The 23,934-nt window shown below is 34.3% G+C and overlaps 2 protein-coding genes across 4 annotated transcripts; both read left to right on the top strand.

The window, feature by feature from the left end:
• The first annotated feature begins 1,067 nt into the window (after positions 1-1,067).
• Positions 1,068-5,211, top strand: LOC102629125 (uncharacterized). Of its 2 annotated transcripts, XM_006465287.4 has the most exons (8): positions 1,072-1,264; positions 1,832-1,944; positions 2,415-2,486; positions 2,973-3,008; positions 3,402-3,447; positions 3,543-3,630; positions 4,808-4,865; positions 5,010-5,211. In XM_006465287.4, the coding sequence occupies exons 1-8, from the start codon at positions 1,186-1,188 to the stop codon at positions 5,058-5,060; spliced, it is 543 nt and encodes a 180-aa protein (XP_006465350.1). In that variant the 5' UTR covers positions 1,072-1,185; the 3' UTR covers positions 5,061-5,211. The 2 variants fall into 2 exon arrangements, with proteins under 2 accessions (XP_015385476.1, XP_006465350.1); XM_015529990.3 differs by lacking the exon at positions 2,415-2,486 and having other exon boundaries at positions 1,068-1,264.
• Positions 5,212-6,233: 1,022 nt separating this feature from the next.
• LOC102628866 (uncharacterized) lies at positions 6,234-8,051 on the top strand. Of its 2 annotated transcripts, none has more exons than XM_025098382.2 (2): positions 6,234-6,695; positions 7,238-8,051. In XM_025098382.2, the coding sequence occupies exon 2, from the start codon at positions 7,240-7,242 to the stop codon at positions 7,939-7,941; it is 702 nt and encodes a 233-aa protein (XP_024954150.2). In that variant the 5' UTR covers positions 6,234-6,695; positions 7,238-7,239; the 3' UTR covers positions 7,942-8,051. The 2 variants fall into 2 exon arrangements, with proteins under 2 accessions (XP_024954150.2, XP_006465349.2); XM_006465286.4 differs by having other exon boundaries at positions 6,235-6,578.
• Positions 8,052-23,934: the final 15,883 nt, after the last annotated feature.

The raw sequence follows: 23,934 nt of genomic DNA on the forward strand, positions 1-23,934 counted from the left end.
ACAAAAAATCAAAAATAAAAAAATCATAAAAATACAAAGAATTGAAGATTGAAAATAAAAAACAAATTGAACTGGACCAATTTAGTTTGGTTTTGTTTGATTTGTTGGGCAAAAATTGATTGGTTCAGTTTGATTCATAACCTAATTAGGAAAAGGTTTAATAGCTTTTGAAATTGGTCTAAGTGATTATGAAATTGGAGAAAACAAATCATGATTTTAATTTAGAATAATTTTGTCTGTTTATTTTTTGGAATATTATATAATTAAAAAAGAAAAGAGGAAAAATGAAACTAATACCTTTATCCGAGAATGAGGTTAAAATATTGAAAGAGGTTTATTTCATAAGTTTAAACAAAAATAATGTTTGGTAAAATTTTAAAAAGCTGCCTTTTTCATAAATTTATCTATTTTGATCATATTTCTTAAAAGCAGCTAATTAAATAAGATACCACATTTTTTAAAAAATTCTTATTATAGTCTTAATATTCTTTTTTTTAAAAAGACAATTATATCTTACTTTTTCAGAACGCTAATACACAAATAAAAAAAAAGTGATTTAAACTTATATTCATTAAGGTAATTATATAATAAAATTTATCAAATGTATATACTACACATTTCAAACTTATAATAATCGCAATAACATATTTTATCAAACACTAAATTACTTTTTAAATAAGTAATTTCTTTTATCCACACAACAAAAATACCTTATTTCAATTGCTCATCAGAATCCCAAACTGACCTTGAAACTATTTATGCTGGAGTTATTTATAGTTGGATAAAGAGGTTCATGAAAAGTGGTGCTGGAAATCGTGGGATGGTAACGTTTTCATATAACCATTCGTTACAGCTTACATGACACATTTTTTAATATTAAAAATAGACTTATGATGTCATTTTATTCTTTATCTTTTTTATGTTTGGGGCATTATTTCACGTCAAGGGTATAACTAATGAAATGTAAAAAAAAAAAAAATTATATTTCGATAAATATTAAAAAGGCAAGATAATCTATAACTATATTTGGTAAAACATGGCATTTAATTAATTTCATCCTTAATTAAATTCACAGAAAAGAGTTGACGGTCGGAAAAGCTTTTGTGATTGCCCCATTAATTATAACACGTTACAGAACTGAAGGTCGAAACTACACAGAAACAGAAACAGAGAAGAGAAAAAGAAATGGGGTGGATCGGGGAAAGCATAGAGTCGATCAAGTCCCTTCAGATCCGCCAGGTCCTTACTCAGGGCGTCAGTCTTGGTTCGCCCCTTAAACCCCCTTTCATCTTCTCTCGTAAAACTCTTGATTTGTGCCTTAAAATTTGATTTTTAATATTGTGTTAATGGTTGGTTAAATGGGTATTTAAAAGGAATACGTATTGTATTTGTTAAGTGTAATGCGTCAAGTTTTGTTCTTTGTGATAATTATGGGATTTGTGTATCGTTTTCGATGTGGGATTTTCTTTTTCGTGCCCAAATCCTGTACTCTGCACGTTGAGGTGGGAATCATTAGGATTTGAAAGCATGCCTTTTGTGGATTTTTATTATGTTATTTGATTCGATTCTTGGAGGTACTGTATTGCAATAAAGCTGCTGAAAAAAAAAATAACTTTTTTGTTTCTAATTTTTTTGAACTGTGAAAATAATTTGGTTACCGTGTCATTATGGGTCTTGGAATGCCGGTTGCTCCAGTTCCATTAGAAAATTATACCCACTTCTGCAATTTTGATTCTGAATGACTTGTCAGAAACCTTTAATTGACCCCAAAGAAAAGGGAAGAGGAGTAGCTAAAATATATTTTTATGAGACTAATTTAATTTTGTTTCAGGTATGATTGTTACATCTGCTTTAATAATATGGAAGGCATTGATGTGCATCACTGGCAGTGAATCTCCTGTTGTTGTTGTTCTTTCTGGAAGCATGGAACCTGGCTTCAAGAGGGTAACTCCTTTCAATGTGTAATTTCCTTAACATTTTGCTTCAAATAGTATGTTACTTCTGTTAGCTTGCAATACAGCAACAATATGAAAATTATATTTGTAATTTGCTAACTTTTCTGCTGTGCAAACTTCTATTGGCGATGGTGAAGAAATAGGACAAAAACCTTCAAGCGTAATTACATTAGACATTTTACTAATGTCTTCCACCCTCTCTCTGTCTCTCAAGTTCAAACCGTATAAATGTTGAAAATCGAGTTTAATCTTATTTCCAGTCAACCATCTGGTTTAATGTTTCAGTTCAGATATATCAGCATTTAGGAAAAGAGTCTAACGAAAAAATATTATGATATCTCTTAATTACATGTTGGGTATTTATTTCAATAACTTAGGAACTTTTAAATTCTTATTTGGGTTCTCCATGCGAACACCATTTGTTAAGTTGCTAAGTAATTACAATCATATGACATGCAGGGAGATATTTTGTTCTTGCATATGAGTAAAGATCCTATTCGTGCTGGAGAGATTGTTGTTTTTAATGTTGATGTAAGTGCCTTTTTTATTTTTTGCATTATTTTTATTTTGTCTATCTCGTTCTCTGTAGTTGCACATGATATTCAAATTTGCACTCTTTTTTTTGTTTCTTTTGCCAACTTCTTTCATCTTGATTCTTTGAACAGATTTTGAATTTTTGCCTCTGCTTGTTGTACATGAAATACATTCTATCTCACTGTTGAGCTTTTTAGTAGAGCCATTATGTGGCCAAATAGAATTAGGATTTACCAGATGAACATCTAAAGGAATGGAATTTGCAGAAAAGAACATTTTTTTTCCTCTTTGCAAGTTGTTGGGTTTCAGATAGTTGATGACGTTATGATCATCCTCCAAATTTTCATGTTAATTATCACAGGCTATTATTGTTTAGATGCCAATGTCTTTAATGTAGATTTGCTTATATCATCTTCATGTATATCTTATTCATACACATTTGTGTGCCGATGTATATTCTAAGCATGTTTTCTCTTCTTCCAGGGCCGGGAAATTCCAATTGTCCATCGAGTTATTAAGGTGAATATTTTATTGACCTTATTCTTTGAATTGACGATACAACCTTGCTGCCTATAATGTGCTTATCTGTGCTGGTAAATACTTGCTTTTTGATTATATGCGCTTACCATGTGCTTGACCACCTTCTTAATTTGTGATATTTTCCTAAAGATTGCTATGTTAGGACTAGGTGATAGATACATTGAGCCTTTTACTTTCATGATTCTTTTAGTTTTTTGAGGATCCTTTGTCTTCTTGAAACTTTCTGTACTTTATATGTACTAGAGCTCATTTTCTTGTACTAACAAAGTTTCGTCTGTCTAACCACAAGTAGAAAGGCCTTCTTGTTTTTTTCTCGGTTGCCTTTTGCACTGAACAGTTGTCTAGCAATCTTAATATTAAATTGTATTGCAGGTTCACGAACGGCAAGATACTGGGGAAGTTGAGGTCCTAACAAAAGGTGGCAACTTATAGAAATAAAGTTCAATTAATTTCTAATTGACTGGGTTCCGTTATTAACTGTACAATCTTACTTCATTGATTTTTCTTTCTCAGGAGATAACAATTATGGGGATGATAGGCTTTTGTATGCTCAAGGTCAGCTCTGGCTTAAGCGACAACATATTATGGGCAGAGCTGTGGGGTAAAAACTCTTATACCAACCTTTGTTCTTCTGGAATTTTTCAATCTATTACAGAGACAATTTATCATTTTGAATGACCTAGTAAGGAATGATAGGATGCAAGTTTTCTGTATCACACACGAGAGAGTAAACAGCATATTGTCACTGCAGATTTGGGTTTATGGATGTGATCTAAGTTTTCTTATTTCTGTTGTCTAATTGGGTGACTGAAGACATAGAGAGCGAAGATACCTTTGAATTGGATTGCAGAAAATGGATTCATGAATACTTGGCGGCAGAAAATTGAAAAAGCTTTATATGATGGAAGAGACTCATTTTCCATTATATCAGCTAGGTTTTCTTTTCATCATTCCCTGGTAATTTACAATAAATCATTTTCCGTTGATGGAAGGTTAAAAAGGGAATCTAGGAGATGCTTCTTTTTATTTTTGGTAATCTTTTGATCCTGTGGATCGGCACGCATGTTTTATTGGTTAGTTGAGGCTAGTCAATTAGGATGGTGTTTAAGGTCACAAGAAGACCTGAACAAGTGTGTGATGGGTTAATCCATCTGTTTTTTCCACCTTGACCATAAAGGAGTGGATTTGGTGCTCCGTTAGCGATATTTGGTGAAGACCTCCCAGGTCCAAATTTGGCTTTGAGGTATCTGGCCCGTATACTATAATATGTCTTATACCTTGGTCCTTTGACCTTATCTTATTACCTTAATGCTCATTGATAGTTAGTTAAAGTTTTTGGAATAAGAGATAAGGAGCAAATATACATGTATTTATGAACAGCATTGATTCAGAGAAGCCACCTTTCTCCATGTTCCTTCTTTTCCCAGTGACTTCCTCATTGACAATTCATTTTTTCTTTTTACCCAGTATGATCAAATCTCCCCATGACTTAAGTAATGTACCGGATTACAAAAGGAACTTAATCATCCGGGGGGTAGATCAGGTTAAGGTTGCTTCATCCAAGCCTGAACATGTCTTGTTGACATCTCTGTTTATCAACGTCCTTCAGCTTTACACTTTTGTTTTTCTATTTCAACAAACATTATGTTATTACGTCTCTCTCTCTCTCTCGCTCTTCCTCCTTTAGCATGTAACATGTTTTGAGGAAAAGAAATCACACATTTTTTTCTTTCAAAAATAAAGAAAGCTAATATATTGATTACTTTTGTCTTACACAGGTTCTTACCTTATGTCGGCTGGGTGACTATTATCATGACCGAAAAGCCTATAATCAAGGTATGTTGCGGCCGTGATGCTTTCTATTACCATATCTGCTCTTAATGTGATTTAAAATAAAATAGCTAAATTCAGTTCAAATGTTAAACTTCTGTTGCATGAAAATCATCTTAATAGAACTTCATATTTGTTCTTATCTTTCAGTATATCCTTATCGGGGCACTGGGATTGCTTGTTATAACTTCAAAGGATTAATAGATGAAAGTTCGAGGACATCCTTTCACTTGAAGCAGATGCCGCAGGTGTCCTTGAATTTGTTGATTTCATTACGATTGTACTGGACAGAAAGGAACAGTTGACATTGATCTGATAATTTAAACATGACAATAGATGATTTTGTAGACCAGTTCGTTGTCTTGTCCTCCCTTCAAATGGGATTATTGCTCTTACCACTTCGCTAGTTTTCTAATTGACTTCACTGAACGCCCTAACGATTCCAAACTTCAAGCACTCAAGTTTTAGGTCAAAGCTAGTGGAAGAAGAACAGTGAATTTTTGCAACTTTGTTTTTCTTTGTTAGATTTTAGGGTCCAGCTACGGTGCAATTGTAGTACCGTGTCACAGTTGCATCCAGTCGTTGGATGCACTTGAATGAATGGGGTCTACTGGCATCTAACGGTTGGATGCAACTGTGGCACAGTACCACAGTTGCACCACAAGTTTTTCTCAAATTTTATTCTCAGCAATTATGTTTTTCAAATTGTGGATCACATTAATGGACTATAATTTTCTCCTAATTCGAGCTTCTACATAAAGAAGTATATCTTAAACCACATACTGAAAAAAATGTATGTACATGTTCTATAGGATTTTCTTAAAGTTTGGTCTATTTTAAATTAAAAAGAAGATTATTAAAAAATATATATTCTATACTAACATTGCCATTTAGGTCATTGGCCGGTAGTAAACAATTTTTTCAATTACGTGGAGTGAGCTATAATTTGATTAGGAAGAGTTCGGATTCACTGTGATTTGAGCTGTGTTGATTTTTTAAAATTTTTTGGTTGTTTCGATTGAGCTGTGTTGATTCATCTTTTATACTCAATGTTAAATATTTAATTATTTTTTACAGAATGGCCGTGAAGTGCTAACAGTTAAAATGTTTGGTGGTAAAATATTTTTAATGGTTTATTGATTTGCTACAAGCCCTGCTATAAATACTTCAATGTCTTTTGAATTTTAATTAGATAAGGCAAAATAACCGAGATCCGGATTAACCCAGATGATCTGGTATGGGTTTAACCCGGTCCATATATAAAATAATGCGGACGACAACGATTTTTAAACCAGGGCATATCCGGGTCGGGTTGAGGGTTCGGTTGAACCCAGTATGGGGAACCTTTTATTTTAAAATTTGATAAAAGGTTAATTTTAAGTATTAAAAAAAAAACACTACAAGCCTAAGCGTTCCGCAGCTGCCTTTTCTCCTCTTCCCTCACCTTCTTCAATCTTCCTCACACAAAGCCCAAATCCATCATTGTCAATTTGTCATCAGCATCGTCAATACTTAGTTCATCCTCAAGCATCATCATCATCAATCAGTCGCGTCGCCGTTTGTCTTCACAAATCGTTGCGTCGCCGTTCGTCTTCATCAATTCGTCGCGTCGCCGTTCGTGATTCGTTTTATCGCATCGCCATTAATCTTGATTAAATCATCAGCATACATGCTTCTTGGGAATTAGGAGTGCTTTAAAGACGATATTAACATACGGGGGTCAGCTTTTATCTCTAAAGATGATTCATTCGTATTCATTTATCTTCAAGTTGTCTCGGTTGTTAAGATTTTACAATCCTTCAATTCATTGGTGCTCCTGCAATATGTTCTATTTTTGTAAGCCTTGAACTGAAATTATGCAACTTGAATTCTTTCTGAAATTTTCGTGAACTTTAAAACAGGTTTTTTTTTTTTTTTTCATTCAGTTATCCGGGTTGTAAACTCGGATTCCGGGAACCGGGTTTAAGCCGGACCGGACCCGGATTTAAAAAGATACGGACAGTGCAAATGCTTTTGATATAATGGACCTTGTTTCTAAGTTGTTGTGATCTTTGATGACTATTTGAAATTGTTTGTTATTTTGTGTTGTGTGTCTCAGAATTTATGATATGAAAAAATTGGCTTGTTCAATATAAGTAGCCATGTGAGTTGTTTCTTTGTCATTGTTATAGTATTGGGTCACAAAATATAAGCAGTTGTAACGTCTGAGACAAGTGAAGTTATTTATATGCTAATTTAAATAAACTTTCCTGACTTGCGTGACATTTTGTTTCAAATGTAATGATTTTGTTTCTTAATGATTGATTGATCTGCTAGAAAATCCTAGTATAAATGCTTTTAATGTATTTTGAATTTTAATTATCATGTTCTTTGAACAGGAATGAGTAAGAGGAAACGGCCAGACTCGAATGCACCTTCTGACTCACTTACTGATCACGAGCGCCTCATCTATGATGTAATCAGAAGCAAACAAGATATGGGTATATGGACACGAGATATGAAACGTGAATTAAGAGTTAACCTCCCTGATAATATTGTTACTAAATCTATCAAGTCACTCCAAAACAAGAGCTTGATCAAGGAGGTAGTTAATATCCACAGCAAGGGCAAAAAACACTTAATGGCAGTGGAGTTTGAGCCCTCAAAGGAAATCTCTGGTGGCGCGTGGTACTCCGAGGGAAGCCTAGATACAGAATTCATAAAAGTTGTGAAATCTCAATGCCTAAAGCAAATAATTAAGTTGAAGGTTGCTACTTTGGAGGGCATTTCAGATTCCATCAAACGGAGTGGAGCCTTCAAAGTTGACTTGACGAAACAGCAGATTGAAGAGATTGTGAGGGCTTTGGTTTTGGATAATCAGATTATGGAAGTGAAGAGCAATGGATCGGGGGAATTCACTAACATTCCAGTCGGAAAAGTTTGTTATAAAAACGTGAGCAAGGGGGGTGGCGGAGGGGAACCAAAGACAGGAAGCTTGGCTTCTATTCCATGCGGAGTTTGTCCCCAGATAAATATTTGCAAGCCGGATGGCGTAATCTCCCCCAAAACCTGTGTCTATTACACCAAGTGGTTGGATTTTTAAGTTTTTTGTTTTCACATTGAGCTATAAAATTTTGGAAATAGTGTAGCAGGGATTAAGTGTCAAACAATTTTGCTTATCAATGTTATAGCCACCGAGTGTTTGAACTTTTACGATCGATTGTTTAAGTTTCATGTCTATGTTTCTGTTTGTACTTGCTTACCTCACTGCAATGTTTCTTTATGCTAAATCGTAGTCATGTGTGCATTATTTGGTTTTAGAAGTTTGTTTTAAATATATGCGCACAAATAGTGAAATTTTATAAGGTGTTTTGCACTGAAAATTAAATTTAATAATAGCAATGGAAATTTGAGTAAAGAGCAGTATCAATTTTTATCTGTTAGGCATTGAGAAATACTATACTTTCTAAATTGTATTTTAACTCTTTCAAAAATAATACATATTATACAAATAAACTCATATACAATTAATATAACAGTATTGTATTATTGTCGACATTATTTATTTTCTTTGCGTTTTGAATCATAATTGGAACATGTAGATTCAATTATTCAATTATTTAATTTCTTTAAAAGTAATATACAATTTTAATTTCACAAGCTATTTGTTTCAAAAATGATATTTTTAACACAATTTTTGAAAACTTGATATCCATGAAGCCCAATCCAAACTTTTATCCCTCTAGTGTTAACTAAGCACCCGCGCGAGCGGTCGTGGACGAACCGGAAGCCAGAATGTATTTAATTTTCTTCAATATTTCAATAAACTCATATTTAAAAACTAAATAGGTTTGGAGAAAATATAATTACTACCATACTCTAATACCAAAAAATAAAAAGACCCAATGGGATTATCGAAAGAAATCGTAATAAAATCATTTCGGTATTTTATAAATGCATCATACATGTTAAGCAATTAAAACTCCATATTTGTGTGTGAGAGATTGAAACTCTCATACATTTAATGTTTAATACTATAAAATTTAAAATATAAAGTTAAATCAAGATTTTCATAACAAAAAATTTGTCAATTTTCAATCAAACTCAAAACTAGTTCATAATAATCAAGAGAAAAAATTGTGTAGTTTAGTTTGTTTCAACAAATATTATTCTTGAAGCAGGAAAATGAAAAACTAAAATGCTAAATGAGTAATGTAGTGGGATCAGACTCCAGCTTAGCTTAATATACTGTTAATTAAGTTTAGTATATATGCCTTCAAGATATTGCATACACTTCTCTCATTTTTTTTAATATGCTGATCTATTACAATCAGAATTCTACTAATATTTATAATTAAAAATCGATTAGAACTCTTCTTAATAATTTTACTATAGGTTTATAGCACAATATGAGTTTATACTCTCACATAATATCATAGTCCATTGGCTGATACAACCACTGCACAACCGATTGCTCAAGCTAGGCCTAAGAGACAGCCCAAAGTTCCCTTCAAGCTTCAAGATTTTGTGCGGGAATGATGGTGCAGCCGATTACAGCACTTAGACACTCTTCAAGATATTATGCTGAATTTGTTATTTACTATTATTGCAATTATGTTTTGCTGTGCTGTCAAGTTGGTTAGAGAGAATGTTGTGCTGTCAAGTTTGTTAGAGAGAATATTGTGCTGTCAAGTTTGTGCTGTGAATATGTTTTGTCTGTAGCTCTCTTGGAGGAGTATTTAAGGAAATGAATGGACAAGAAAAAGGGGAGTTCCCTGAATCCAAAATACAAATATTCTATTTCTCTAATTTCTCTAGTCTCTACTCTTTACCCTCTATTTCTGGAGGACTCCACCCTCTAAAGTGGAAACTTAATTCCCAGAAACTTGCTGCTGCTAACAGTCAAGTCTAACATTTGGTGCTTTCATTGAGATATGGCAAACGAGGGTATGCAAACACGATATCGAGCCCTTGAAGAACAGGTCACACAACTCAAAGAATCGACCCAAAAATCCCTTGAAGACCTACGCCAAATCATAATACAACAGCAGCAAATTAACCAAAGTTCACAACAAAACCTACAAGGTGCACAACAAGCACTACAAAACTCTATAGCAGAGCTTGCTGCCAGAGTTACCATGATGGCACCCTCTCAGATTGGGTCCTCCACAAACCCACCAGTCTCTGCACCACCTACGCCACAAAACACACCACCTATACAAGCTCAACTACAACCCACACAAAGCACAAGATCTATACGCTGTGATCTATCAACATTTGATGGATCTAACCCCTTAGATTGGATATTTCAAGCTGAAAAATACTTTTCTTTCTATGAAACCCCAGAGGAGCAGCGGATTGACATCGCCAGTTTCTATATGACTGGCCAAGCACTCTCTTGGTTCCAATGGATGCACAAGAATCAACAATTATCTTCTTGGGCAGCTCTCACCCGAGCTATTGAAAGCAGGTTTGGCCCTTCCTCCTATATTAATCACAGAGCCACTTTATTCAAACTTACCCAAACAAGCTCTGTAGAGGCTTACCAATCAACCTTTGAAAACATCTACAACAGAGTCACCAACCTTCACCCGGATGCCATTTTAGATTGCTTCATCTCAGGTTTAAAACCAACCATTCAAAATGAGTTAGCCATTCATAAACCTTCTAACCTTCCTGATGCAATTGCTTTAGCCAAATTGATTGAAGATAAATTGCTGTCCTATAACCAAAAATTCATTTCATGGAAATCAACCAATACACCAATACCCATACCTACACGCAACGAAACAAATATATGGCCAGACCCACGGCCCCCACTTTTACCCCTCCCACCACCAAATCCATCAAACCCACCAAAGACAACCCTTCCTATTCGTCGTCTCACGACCGCCGAAATGCAAACCCGTCGTGCCCAAGGCTTGTGCTTCAATTGCGATGAACGATTCAAGCCCGGTCATCGTTGTCGTACTCGCCCTTTTCTGTTATTGTTGACAGAGGAACCATCAGAGAGTTTTCAAGAAGAAGAAATATTGGTGGAGGATACGGTGCCTACCGAAGAAACAGCAAATCCAAGCCCCGAAATTTCTTTTCATGCTTTGATTGGAACAACTAGTCCCCAAACCTTCAGACTCAGTGCTAAAATTAACAATCAAACTTTATCAGTATTAATTGACACTGGGAGTACACATAATTACCTCCATCCGCGGTTGGCTCACTTCCTTCATTTGGCTATTGAGAAGACAATGACGTTTTTGGTAGCTGTCGGCAATGGGGAACGGATTCGTAGCGAAGGTCACTGTTCAAAAGTTAAATTCGAGATGCAGGGTGTTGAATTTGAAGCTGACTTTCATATACTAGATTTTTGTGGAGCTGATGCTGTTTTCGGGGTACAGTGGCTGGAGAAGTTAGGGAAAATTATCACTGATCACAAAGCCCTAACTATGGAATTTACATATAAAGGGCAGCCTATTAAACTTGAAGGAGCTCAAAACATTCGGCCCCACCCCATTCCTATATCTTTCCACCAACTAAAACGACTACAACATACTACCTCAATAGCTCAGTACTTCCGTTTAGAACTCGAACCAGACAGTCCACCTTCAACCCAAAATATTCACCAATCCATGGATTCCACTCTTCACCAAGATTTCCTAACACTACTAAACCAATATCCAGCTGTTTTTCGCATCCCAAAAGGCCTTCCACCTAATAGACCCCTCAACCACAAAATTACTCTTCTCCCACAATCTACTTCTGTGAATGTTAAACCATACCGCTACCCCCATTACCAAAAAAATGAAATCGAGAGGCAAGTTCAAGAAATGCTTCAAGATCAAATTATACAACCTTCCACCAGCCCATTCTCTTCACCCGTCCTCTTGGTTCGCAAAAAAGATGGGACATGGCGATTTTATGTCGATTATAGAGCTCTAAATGCCATCACTATCAAGGATCGATTTCCAATACCTATAGTGGATGAATTACTAGATGAATTACATGGGGCCATCATCTTTTCAAAGATTGATTTACGGAGTGGGTATTTCCAAATTCGGATCCATCCACCCGACATTCCAAAAACTGCATTTCGAACACATGAAGGTCATTACGAGTTTCTTGTAATGCCCTTTGGGTTGTCCAATGCCCCCTCCACATTTCAAGCCACAATGAACTCTATTTTCAAACCTTATCTTCGTAAGTTTATTCTAGTTTTTTTTGACGACATTCTTGTTTACAGCCGATCCCATGAGGAACACATTTACCATCTCAAAATTGTTCTCCAGCTGCTCCATCAAAACAAATTGTACGCTAAGTTATCCAAGTGCAATTTCGGCCAAGCTAAATTAGAGTATCTCAGCCATTTTGTTTCAGCCCAAGGAGTGAGTGTTGATCCCACCAAAATTCAAGCTGTCTTAAATTGGCCTAAACCAAAAACAATTGCTGCTGTAAGAGGTTTCCTGGGACTCACAGGATATTACCGACGTTTTGTAAAGGGGTATGCCCAAATTACAAGCCCATTAACTGATTTGCTTAAGAAGGACGGATTTAACTGGGGTGAAGCAGCTGACTTAGCTTTTGAGCGTCTCAAATGTGCTCTGACTGAAGTTCCTATCTTAGCCTTACCAGATTTTTCCAAAGTCTTTGCAGTGGAAACGGATGCCTCTGGTCTCGCTGTGGGTGCGATTCTCTCCCAAAATCGACATCCAATAGCTTATTTCAGTAAGAAGTTGCCACCAAGACTTCAATCTGCATCTGCGTATAGTCGTGAGATGTATGCAATCACAGCAGCAGTTCGACGATGGCAACCATATCTCTTGGGCCGACCTTTCACCATATTCACTGATCATAAAAGCCTTAAGCAACTCCTTACACAAACGATACAGACACCAGAGCAGCAAACTTGGTTGACAAAGCTGTTAGGGTTTGAATTTACAATTGAGCATAAGGCTGGGGTGGAAAATAGTGGACCCGATTCTCTTTCACGATGGACAAGCGAAGCACAAGTCAATTGAGAAAAGAGTTTGCACGGATAATAATTTTTCTATTCAACAAGACTTACTTTACCATCAGGGTAGAATTTTTGTTCCTAATAGTATGAAGCTCAGAAAACGCCTTCTAAACATATTCCATGGCTCGGTGATTGGCGGGCATTCTGGGGAACAAAAGACTTATGCTCGATTATCAGCCAATTTTTATTGGCCGCAAATGCGCCGAGAGGTACAGCAACATGTTCGAGAATGTTCAATTTGTCAGCAAACCAAACCAGAAAATTTCTGTTCCAAGGGGCTTTTACAACCACTGCCCATACCATCCAGAGTCTGGGAAGACATTTCAATGGATTTCATTACTTCTTTACCACAATCAAACGGTAAGACAATTATTTGGGTCATTGTTGATAGACTGTCCAAGTACGGTCATTTTTGTGCCTTGCCAGAGGGAGTTACTGCACCGAAATTGGCTGAATATTTTGTTCGCGAGTACGTTCGACTTCATGGATTCCCTAGATCCATTGTTACTGATCGTGATCCTCTGTTCATTAGTGAATTTTGGCGAGAACTATTTAAATTGCAGGGAACGGAGTTACGGCCTAGCACTGCTTATCACCCGCAAACTGACGGGCAAACAGAAGTGGTCAACCGTTGTCTCGAGACATACTTGCGAGCATTTACTGGAGACTACCCAAATAGATGGTCTGCAGCTTTACCATGGGCCGAATATTGGTACAATACCAGTACACACAGCTCTACAGGATTTTCACCATTCCAAGTTGTCTATGGCAGGCCCCCACCACCTCTTGTAGGATACTCCAGCGAAGGCACCCCTATTGATTCTTTAAACTCTGCATTATTGGATAGAGAAGCTCTATTGGCTACTGTCAAGTTGAACCTTCAGAGAGCACAGGAAAGAATGTGAACCCAAGCAAATCGCCATCGTCGCGATAAGGAGTTTGAGGTTGGTAACTGGGTTTATGTTAAGCTTCAACGTTATCGACAATCTTCTCTTGCTCACCGTCTAAGTAACAAGCTTGCCAAAAAGTATTATGGTCCTTACCAAATAGCGGCAAGAGTTGGAAAGGTTGCATATCGCTTATTGTTACCACCTGAATCTCGTATCCATCCCGTGTTCCACATTTCAATCCTCAAGTTATGTCCAAACCCTGCTGAAGTTATTTCCGCCCACCCACCCCCAACTGCAGAACCTTATTCCATACCTCTATGCATTTTGGACCAGCGAACTATCAAGACAAATAAGCAAAAGGTCAAGCAAGTCTTAGTGCAGTGGTCTAACACGACACCTGATGAAGCTACATGGGAGAATTGGGAACCTTTCCACGCCACTTTTCCTCATATTAGCCTTGAGGACAAGGCTCATTTCCATGAGGGTGGTAATGATACAACCACTGCACAACCGATTGCTCAAGCTAGGCCTAAGAGACAGCCCAAAGTTCCCTTCAAGCTTCAAGATTTTGTGCGGGAATGATGGTGCAGCCGATTACAGCACTTAGACACTCTTCAAGATATTATCCTGAATTTGTTATTTACTATTATTGCAATTATGTTTTGCTGTGCTGTCAAGTTTGTTAGAGAGAATGTTGTGCTGTCAAGTTTGTTAGAGAGAATATTGTGCTGTCAAGTTTGTGCTGTGAATATGTTTTGTCTGTAGCTCTCTTGGAGGAGTATTTAAGGAAATGAATGAACAAGAAAAAGGGGAGTTCCCTGAATCCAAAATACAAATATTCTATTTCTCTAATTTCTCTAGTCTCTACTCTTTACCCTCTATTTCTGGAGGACTCCACCCTCTAAAGTGGAAACTTAATTCCCAGAAACTTGCTGCTGCTAACAGTCAAGTCTAACATTGGCCCAATAATTTGAGTACATGGGTTTGAGTCTCAGTAGTGGTTGTTTCCCTGCTAATTGTCTCCCTATAATCTGGGGGTAAAAAGCAGCCCAATAATTTTAGCGTCACCCCTCCTTTTTCATCACACCCCATTAATCCCAGCTAATGTTGGAAAACTGAAGCAATAATCAAGACTTCTTCATGCAATATACTTCTTCAAATATAATGTGTGCAGCAAACTACACGTCTCAATATTTGATGTGTAATTCATCTTTTGAAGAGTTACAAAAATAACCCAAACTCGAATACTGTAGAAGGTAAGTTGCGTCTGCCAAAAGGGAACAGCGCAACGTGCACAGAGGAAAAAGAAAGCAAGAGAAGGGAGTCTAAGAAGAAGAAGAAGACAGCAGCTTAATCATTTGTTTGCAACAACAAACTTCAACTTGGTGGAAACTTATGAAGGAAACAATGGAGATGCGTGGAAAAGTGTAACAACTAGTGCTTAGCAAGGATGATGAAATAGACCTAACATGGTGGAAAAGAGTGGCAACTGGCAAGACAGAATTTTTTTTTTTTTAAAAAAAAATTATAGGGAGATAAAAGACTATAAGGTTGTTTATATTAGAGACTAGAGAGCTATTGGTCCATTTGTCAACTTCTAAATGTTGAGAAAAAATCCTTTACTTTTGGGCCAGGTGGAAACAAAGCTGGGTTTATAAATTATAAGGCCTTCTTTTACACCTCTTTTTTGTAGAAATTCGAAGCACTTGTATGTCCTTTAATTACGGGAAGCAATTAAAATGTTTGGTTCCCCCCTACATATAATTGTGCCGCCTTTTAAAATAGTTCGAATTTAGTATTGAGTTGAGTTGTGTTCATCTTTTTATATTATTTTTTTCATCACATGAGTATTTATTGTTATATCCTTTCAAAAATACTTTATTAGAAATATTATTTAGAAGATAGTATTGTTTAAGAAAATATATAAGAATGCTCTCATAAATATTTTATCCATTTGGACAATCGGAGAAAAATTATATTTTCTGAGTTGTAAATTGCTACACAAACTTATATAGCAGTATTATAGTAATATTATCGAATATTTCAACTATTATATTTTCATTCCACTAATATAATGCCATACCAATTTGTACGAGAAGAGATATAAGTGTTTACAAGCATTATTATTCCCTCAATTATGTGTGCAGTATCAGCCAATATCAGGATATTTAAAATATGACTCGACATCTGAGGCCAATGGTGAGAAATTGAAATATGACTTGGTATTCTGAGTTGGCCGTATTTGGAAATTGCCAAACTGGCGTGGTGAATAAAAATGAAAAATGGAAAAACCATTATTTTCTTTTTATTAAGCCTAATATAAATATCCAAGGTTGCCATATGTTTAAGTACTCATATCAGCAATGGATTCGTTTGTCACATCATCTGGTTGCTCTTTATTAGCAACAACATCTAAAATAAAATTAATTAAGAAACAAATGGAAATGCACAGATTTTTTACCTAGCAAAGCCAATGAAAATCATATTAATAGCCTTTGATCATACAGCACCAACTTATTAAAAAAAGTTGGTTTTCATTCTACTTTCTTATGCAATATTGCTTAGCTAACTTTGAAATGGTATATTAAATCTGCCTAAGCTGAATAAAAAAGATTAAAAAAAATAGAAAAGACACTTGAATTAATTAATTTATTTGTTTATCTTTTTTACTTTTGCAGGATTTAGTTGCTAGTATATGTATTTTGATCCTGTTATCTACACTTGCAACTCACATTAATGTGAATGCCGATGATCAGAATACATTTAACGTTCTAAATTATGGAGCAGTTGGCAATGGAAACTCAGATGATTCCTTAGTAAATACATCTTTTATTTATTCATTCTTATTATTTTTCAGTCTCTTTATGTACTTATTGTTGCTTTTTCGAATTATATTTAATTATAGGCATATGCAAAGGCATGGAATGATGCATGTAAGGCGAATGCACAAACACCCACTATGATTATTCCAAAGGGAAAGACATTTTTGGTGCATCCCATAACATTTTCTGGACCTTGCAAGTCAAGTAACATCTCCATTCAGGTAAAATACTGAAGAGACCAAAATATATTTAATTAAAGTTCGACTAATTTATGAGTGTGTAATTAATAATCTTAATTTAATCATCACTCAATCCATGGGTTCAATTTGGTTTTCTTGAAAAATTGAACCAAACTACGAGAATGGATTGGTTCAAAAATTTTTGACTAATAAATTCTCTCTCTCTCTTTTTTTTTTTTAATTTAGTCTTTTAAAGAAGAACGAAACCGAATCAAACCGCAAATCAATTTTAGAGCCATTAGGCTCTAGGAAACTTTTGCCTAGCCCTAACTAATGTTGCATGCATTAGTATATATGTTAGCAGCTGCCATGGAAGTTAAACTTAAAACTCTTTTATTTTATTTTTTCATGAAGCTATCGGGGACAATCAAGGCGCCTGATGGACCAAGTGCATGGACAAGTGAGATCGAGCGATGGATAGTGTTTGGGAACATAACAGGACTCAATATAAATGGCCGTGGCCACTTTGATGGAAACGGACAAAAATGGTGGGATCAATCATGCAAACACCATCCTGGAAAGGTATTTTCTGACCATCCTTGTAAATGAGAATTATCAACCGAATGATTTTGATAATAATTAAAACTGTTTAAAAATTCTTTGTCAAAACTTAAGCTAATGAAAGAGAAGAATTTGTGTTATTTTTTGATACTTAGATTATTATACTCATTAATCTTGTCTTTCATGACTCCATGAAAAAAATTTTTGATACTTATTTTACAGAAGTACTGTTGCAGACATCTGCAAGGTATATTATTTCTTGGTTTAGAGAATGACACTTGAGCCCCTAATATTTTTACTTTTATTACAGTCCTTAATTTTTTTAACTAACTTTTTTAACTACCCATTATATTACAATAGTTCAAAATGGTAATAAAAATTGACACATCCTTTTGGTGTTCTTTTACCATTGCACATTATATTTACATATACATTTGTGTCCCAGCCGAAGGGTTTTGCATAATAACAAGTCACTTTTGTCGTTCAAACAGTAAAATATAAAAGCCAGGACATGCAACGAGTGATGACTAATTAAAACAAATTAAGGACCTAAGTGATAAAAATGAAAAATATTAGTTATCTAAGTATCATTCTCTATTTTTCCTTTCATAATAATCAACTAATATTCCTTTTCAATTGTATATTTGACAGGACTGCAGCGAACGGGCACCTACAGTAAGTCCATGCAATATATAGTTATATAAAAAATTCTCAAAGTGCAGGCATCCAAATTTTAACTAACAAATTTAAGCAGAGAGAGTAGTTGCGAATAGACAAAATTTTTCTCAATTCGGCGTTGCATGATTTTTAGTTTTTAGCATCTCTTTATTTTTTTAAAAGAGTTGTTAGTCTGGATTTTTTTTCCCAAAAAAAAAAAAAAAAACAAATTCCTGCGGTAGAGGAGTACTACTAGTTAGTTATATTTGAACTAGTTTCATATATCTCTTCAGAATTTATTGCACTTGGAGATTTTATTATTGATTCTCTCACAAGAGAAGGTATTGGTTGCAGGCAGTGAGTTTTATACAGTGCAATAATGTTCATATAAACGAGATTTATGTTGAACGAAGTCCCCAAGTTCATATTGTTGTGGATTATAGCCAAGACGTCCACTTCAAATCGTTGATAATAGATTCTCCTGAGACAAGTCCCAACACTGATGGAATTCACATTGCACGTTCCCACGATGTTTCTGTGCACACCTCCATTATAGCCGCAGGTATATATACACATATTACCACAAGATATCCTTATCAGAGAATTATTCTTTATATATTTACTAAATCTTGATAGATTAGCAGGCGATGATTGCATCTCGATTTCTGATCAGACTTCAAATATTTCAGTCACTTATGTTAATTGTGGACCTGGTCATGGTATAAGGTAAAGTGATATTTCAATCAAAATTTTTTACGGCAGAGAAAACAAGGAAAAAGAATAATGAGAACTTCATGATTTGGTGAAATAGTCACAAAGATTTTATTATTTTTTGAAAATTTATATATAAATCTCTGTCTAGACAATTATAACCGAATGAACTGGGTCATTATAGTTCAAGGGGAATAATTGTTTTAAAAAGGACCTATATGACCATTTTTGAGAATAAGAGAGGCTATGTGATTATTTCGCCAAATCATAAGGTGTCTATCTTCTTTCTCTCTAAAAAAAAAAAGAGAGAGAGTGGGAATATTTCTACTCCACAATTTGTATAAATCCACCCTATTTGAAAAGGTTATTAAAAAAAATTACGTTATTTTTAAAAGTCAAAATAAAGAAAATGTTTAAACAATTAATCAAAAAAATTCTTTTATTTTGCATAAGTCTTTTGACTATTTTTTTATCATTAATGTTGTTCTAATATAATATTAATTTGACTATTTTACTCTTATAAATAAAATGATCAAAATTTCCAAAACATGTGCTTTCGTGACATGAGTTTGAGTAACTACTGAGAATTTAATTGGTTAATTGTTCAAATTTCATTTTTACTTGCAATTATAAAAAATAATATGAAATTTTTTTATAATTAGTTTTTTGGAGTAGAGTACGTTTATACAATTTAGGGGTGGAAATATCACCATCTAATATATATATATAAATGTTTCAATTTAGGATTTTAAAGTACGGGAAAATTCGGGAAAGCTTTAAAACCATATGATTTAAAAGGGTTAAAATTATAAGCCTTTAAAACCGTGCAATTTTAAAGATTTCTCTCACTTTAAAATCTTGAACCAAAAAACTACTATATATATATATATATATATATATATATATATATATTGGCTACCATATGCTTTCTCGAATTTTGAAAATGCATACTTTTGCTTCTTTTTTTGCTTCAAGAACATGCAATTTTCTGATAACTAATTTGTAAGGGTGGGCACGGTTCAGTACAATTTATTTTTTAACTAAACTAAGCTGAACCTAATAAATTTCAATAGAATTATAAACTGAACCACAATATTGGTTTGGTTTTAGTTTTTTAACCTTTAAAACCTTAGTTTTATTCAGTTATTTGCTTTTCAATTCTGTTTTTATTTATTAAATTAAAATGATAGGTCTTTTCTTAATTTTTTAACTAAACCGAACTGTCAATTCAGGCCGATCAGTTTGGTTCCTCAGTTTAAATACCCACCCCTAGTAATTTGTAAAACATTCTCAACAAGGCTAATTATAAATTTTATCAATCAATGATTTTCAAACTGTGTAATTTCATTTTTCCTAAATTGCCTAAAATTGATTTGCTAATAAGCTCGATAAATAAACTAATTTGGTGCTCCCTTGTGGTGATAGCATCGGAAGCTTAGGCAAAAATGGAGAAGAAGTGAAAGTAGAAAATATCACTGTGAGGCACGTTAATTTCTGTAAGACTACCAACGGAGCCCGAATCAAGACGTGGCAAGTATGTTCCTTTCGGAATATATCCGTGCAATAATTAAATTTCATTTATGATAGACTTGTTGTGTTGCGACTTTTTTTAGTTCACTCTTGTTACGTAATAATTGGGCGGGTGATAGATAGATATTAGTCTAAAAAAATGGGTTACCTTAGGCAAGACTATGGTAAGGCCGAGGAGGCCTTTGCCCCCAGATTGGAAAACAAATTCACACAAAACTAAGGATTTAAAACTAAATTTACCTTGATTCTATAGTATTTCATTATTTGGCCCCTTAAACTTTAAAATTGTTATGTTCTTGCCCTCTCAAATTTGTTGTTTCATACAAAAGCCGAATCAAAATCCTGGATCCGCCACTAAGTGCCTGCGTTACCAACCACTTTAGACGTTGTGCTCTCATAGTTAACCTGGAATACGAGAGTTATAAATATATTTGATTGTAGATTAAATATCTGACAATTTTCTTCATTTGTTTTTTTCATTTTTGGAGGCTGGGAAAGGTCAAGTTCAACATGTTGAGTTCTCGTATATGAACTTCACAGAGGTGCAAAATCCAATAATCATAGACCAATATTACTGCGATCAGAAGGACGTCTGTGCAAAAACGGTAACTAAGTTGAACAAATAAGTTCCGCATTTTGCATTTTTTCATCAAGATTCAAGATTCTAATTGATAACACATTTAATTTTGTTTTTGTTTTGTTGCGTACATCAAAGAGTACAGGAGTTCATATAAGCGATGTGCGATATTTGAATGCAACTGGGACATCAGCAACAGACGTGGCTATCAATCTCGACTGCAGCAACAATGTTGCTTGCACCGATATCAAATTGGAGAATATTGAACTGCAATCGGCTACTGAAGGAAAAGGAGTCCTTTCTAGCTGCAAAAATGCCTTTGGAGTCGCTAAAGGAAATTGTAAACCAAAATCATGTCTCAAAAGCAATTCTTAATTAACTATGTGTTCTTTAATTACAGTCCATTTAGATGCAAAACACAAATTAAATAACTCTCACCTCCAAGGTTGGTGTGAGGGGGAATGGTTTACTTTAGTTAACTTCTTACTTCAACGGAAAGGGTCAAATTGATTGGGCTATCTACTTATTACAATTGAACTATATATATGCATGCACGTTGATAATATTAATTCTCCTCTTTACCATTTTCTTCAATCCAATTTCATGTTTTTAAAATGATAAAAGATGGTTTTACTGTCTAGGAAGGATTAAGATCTTTTTCTGATTAGAGCTCTTTGAAACTTTCAATAGTATTATGCTATGTGTTTTTAACGATAGTATATGAATATAATTTAACTATTTTATTTCTTTTATTTCTTAAGCTTGAATATTTTGGTCAAGACAAACTTAGAGCAAATATACATCTACACATTGCATGTCCACTCATCTAATTTCCAATTGAAATTTCTTTTTGAAAAGCCACGTAAAAATTTAAAGCAATTCGAGAAAAAGTCTATTGGAGAGAATGAAACTAATTAAAATAGAATAGGATACTTCCCCTTTCACCATAGTGATAATATATGTATAGATTTCCTGATCCAATTAAAATGTGCTTTTAGTTTGTAAACAGGAGCCTACTACCACTCAATACTTTTTTTTTCCTCTTCAGCACCTAATCAATTCTAGGGCTCCAGCATCCTAATCTCTGGCCACCAAGACATATGACATTGTCAATGGTACTGTTAATGAAGTGCAGGGGGCCTCATATGATGGTGCAATGGTCCAGGCAGGAATACCTGATTTTTGGCTCATTGCAATAATAAGTCACCATGTGCTTGATCAGGAAATTACTAAGCATGACGAAGGAGCTGTCAATTTTCTAACAGACATTGGTCTAGGGTTAATGATTCTGTCTTGGAAAAGACATATCGTATGATTGATGAACCTAATCTTGTTCTCGAGGGAAGCTATTGGGACATTGCTTGACAGAGAAGGCAAAGAAAAGACTTTTCAATTTGTTGAAACCACCTGAAGTCCCTGCAGATGTTAAAGGCTTTGATATCGAGAAACTTCGATATCAATTGAAACATGATTATGACGTTGGAGTGGCATATACAGAAGAGATTATCAGCCATGCTGTTGGATGTTATACTGGGAATATTTATTCGGAAGCAGAAGGCTGCTCTTAAATATTTCTATCATGAGGACTTGGACAAGGATGAGGACAAAGGCAAATAGAAGTCATCACCTGTGGATGCTCAGGCATGAGGGTGAGAGTCCTCCAGAACGTAACCTCTCACCAGAATGTAACCACCAATAAATGTTTAGTTGTGTGCCTCAGGAGTCTTAGATTGGAATTTTTTACAATTGTCTTTTAAGTTTAAATTTTGAGAATCCTTATTTCTTTACTTTGTTGGTTTGAGAAAGACAAGTCTTGATATTTTTAATTTCATTCAGGGATTCCTTTCTTTATGTGAATGTTTCAAGCAAATTTATTATTATGTAGGCAAAGGTCTCCGGCCGGAGGTCCGTTATTTCACTCCACATGGCAAGGCCTACGGTGGTGCCTTGGTGCCTTTGTGCTTTAAAAAAAATGAGATTTAAGTTTAAACATAAGTGAAGCATGAGTTGGACAAGAGAATTTCGAAAATCTAAAATCTATCAAGAGCATCAATTTTAAAAGGATAAATTTTAGGCATCCTAATGTCCAAGTCCTAATTTGAGTCTCAATTGATGTTACATTCATCTACCAAACTGTAGTTAAATAATTTTACAAACTATATATGTGAGTGACACATTTTATTAGGACTCAAATATTGAGATCCCTAAAGAGTAAAGATCACAAGGTTTGTTTTGATATTATAGAGCCAAGAAAACTATAACAGTTAGTTGAGACATAATATGGGTGGTGACGTAATTTTTACTCCGCACTTTTTTCACCCCAATTCTAGAAAATAATTATAAAAAATTGACATAATTTTTATAAATTTTAAATAAAGAAGAATTTTAAAGAATCAAGTAATTAAATCTATCTTAACTTACTTTTGACTTAGAATTTTTTTAATTATACTTGACTACTAAGACTACTTTAGCTAAGTTTAATTTGATAATTTTACCTTAGAAGTGAAAGTACCAAAAATATGTTATATATAACTTCAATTTTTTTAAATATTTTACAAAATTCTTTGTTTCTAGATGATGTATCAATACTACTTTATTAGTATACATGATTATTAACTTTAGTTGGATTAATATAATGTTTTTATAGTATAATACTCATGTAAATTATCATACTGTCAAATTTATGTCATTTAGACGTATAGTACTAAATATTATTAGATATCATTAAAAAGAAAAGAAAAGAAAAGTTAGATTATAGGTCACAAAATTAAATATCAAAACAGTTAGGTATTAGACACATATTTCTCGGTGTAATTAAATTATTTGATGTAGTAAGAGTAAAACAATCAAATACAACATATGTTATAGCAACCATAATGGTAAAAGAAATCTAAGTAAGAAAAAAGTTATAAGAAAGATTTAATTGATTAATTGTACAAATATTTTTACTGGTTTATATTTATTAAAAATAATGTGAACTTGTTATAAATAATTTTTATAAGTGGGGTGAATTTATACAAATAGTGAGGTTGAAATATCTCCACCCACGTAATATCTGCCCGCTTCTTTTTTGTTTAAATTGTAAAATGCTTGCTAGTTCCTTTTAACTTTTAGGTCGAATTATTAAATATGTGTGTGTATATATATATTTGGCTGGCTAG

This window comes from Citrus sinensis, chromosome 7 (genome assembly GCF_022201045.2).
Source record: "Citrus sinensis cultivar Valencia sweet orange chromosome 7, DVS_A1.0, whole genome shotgun sequence".
Taxonomy (NCBI): Eukaryota; Viridiplantae; Streptophyta; class Magnoliopsida; order Sapindales; family Rutaceae; genus Citrus; species Citrus sinensis.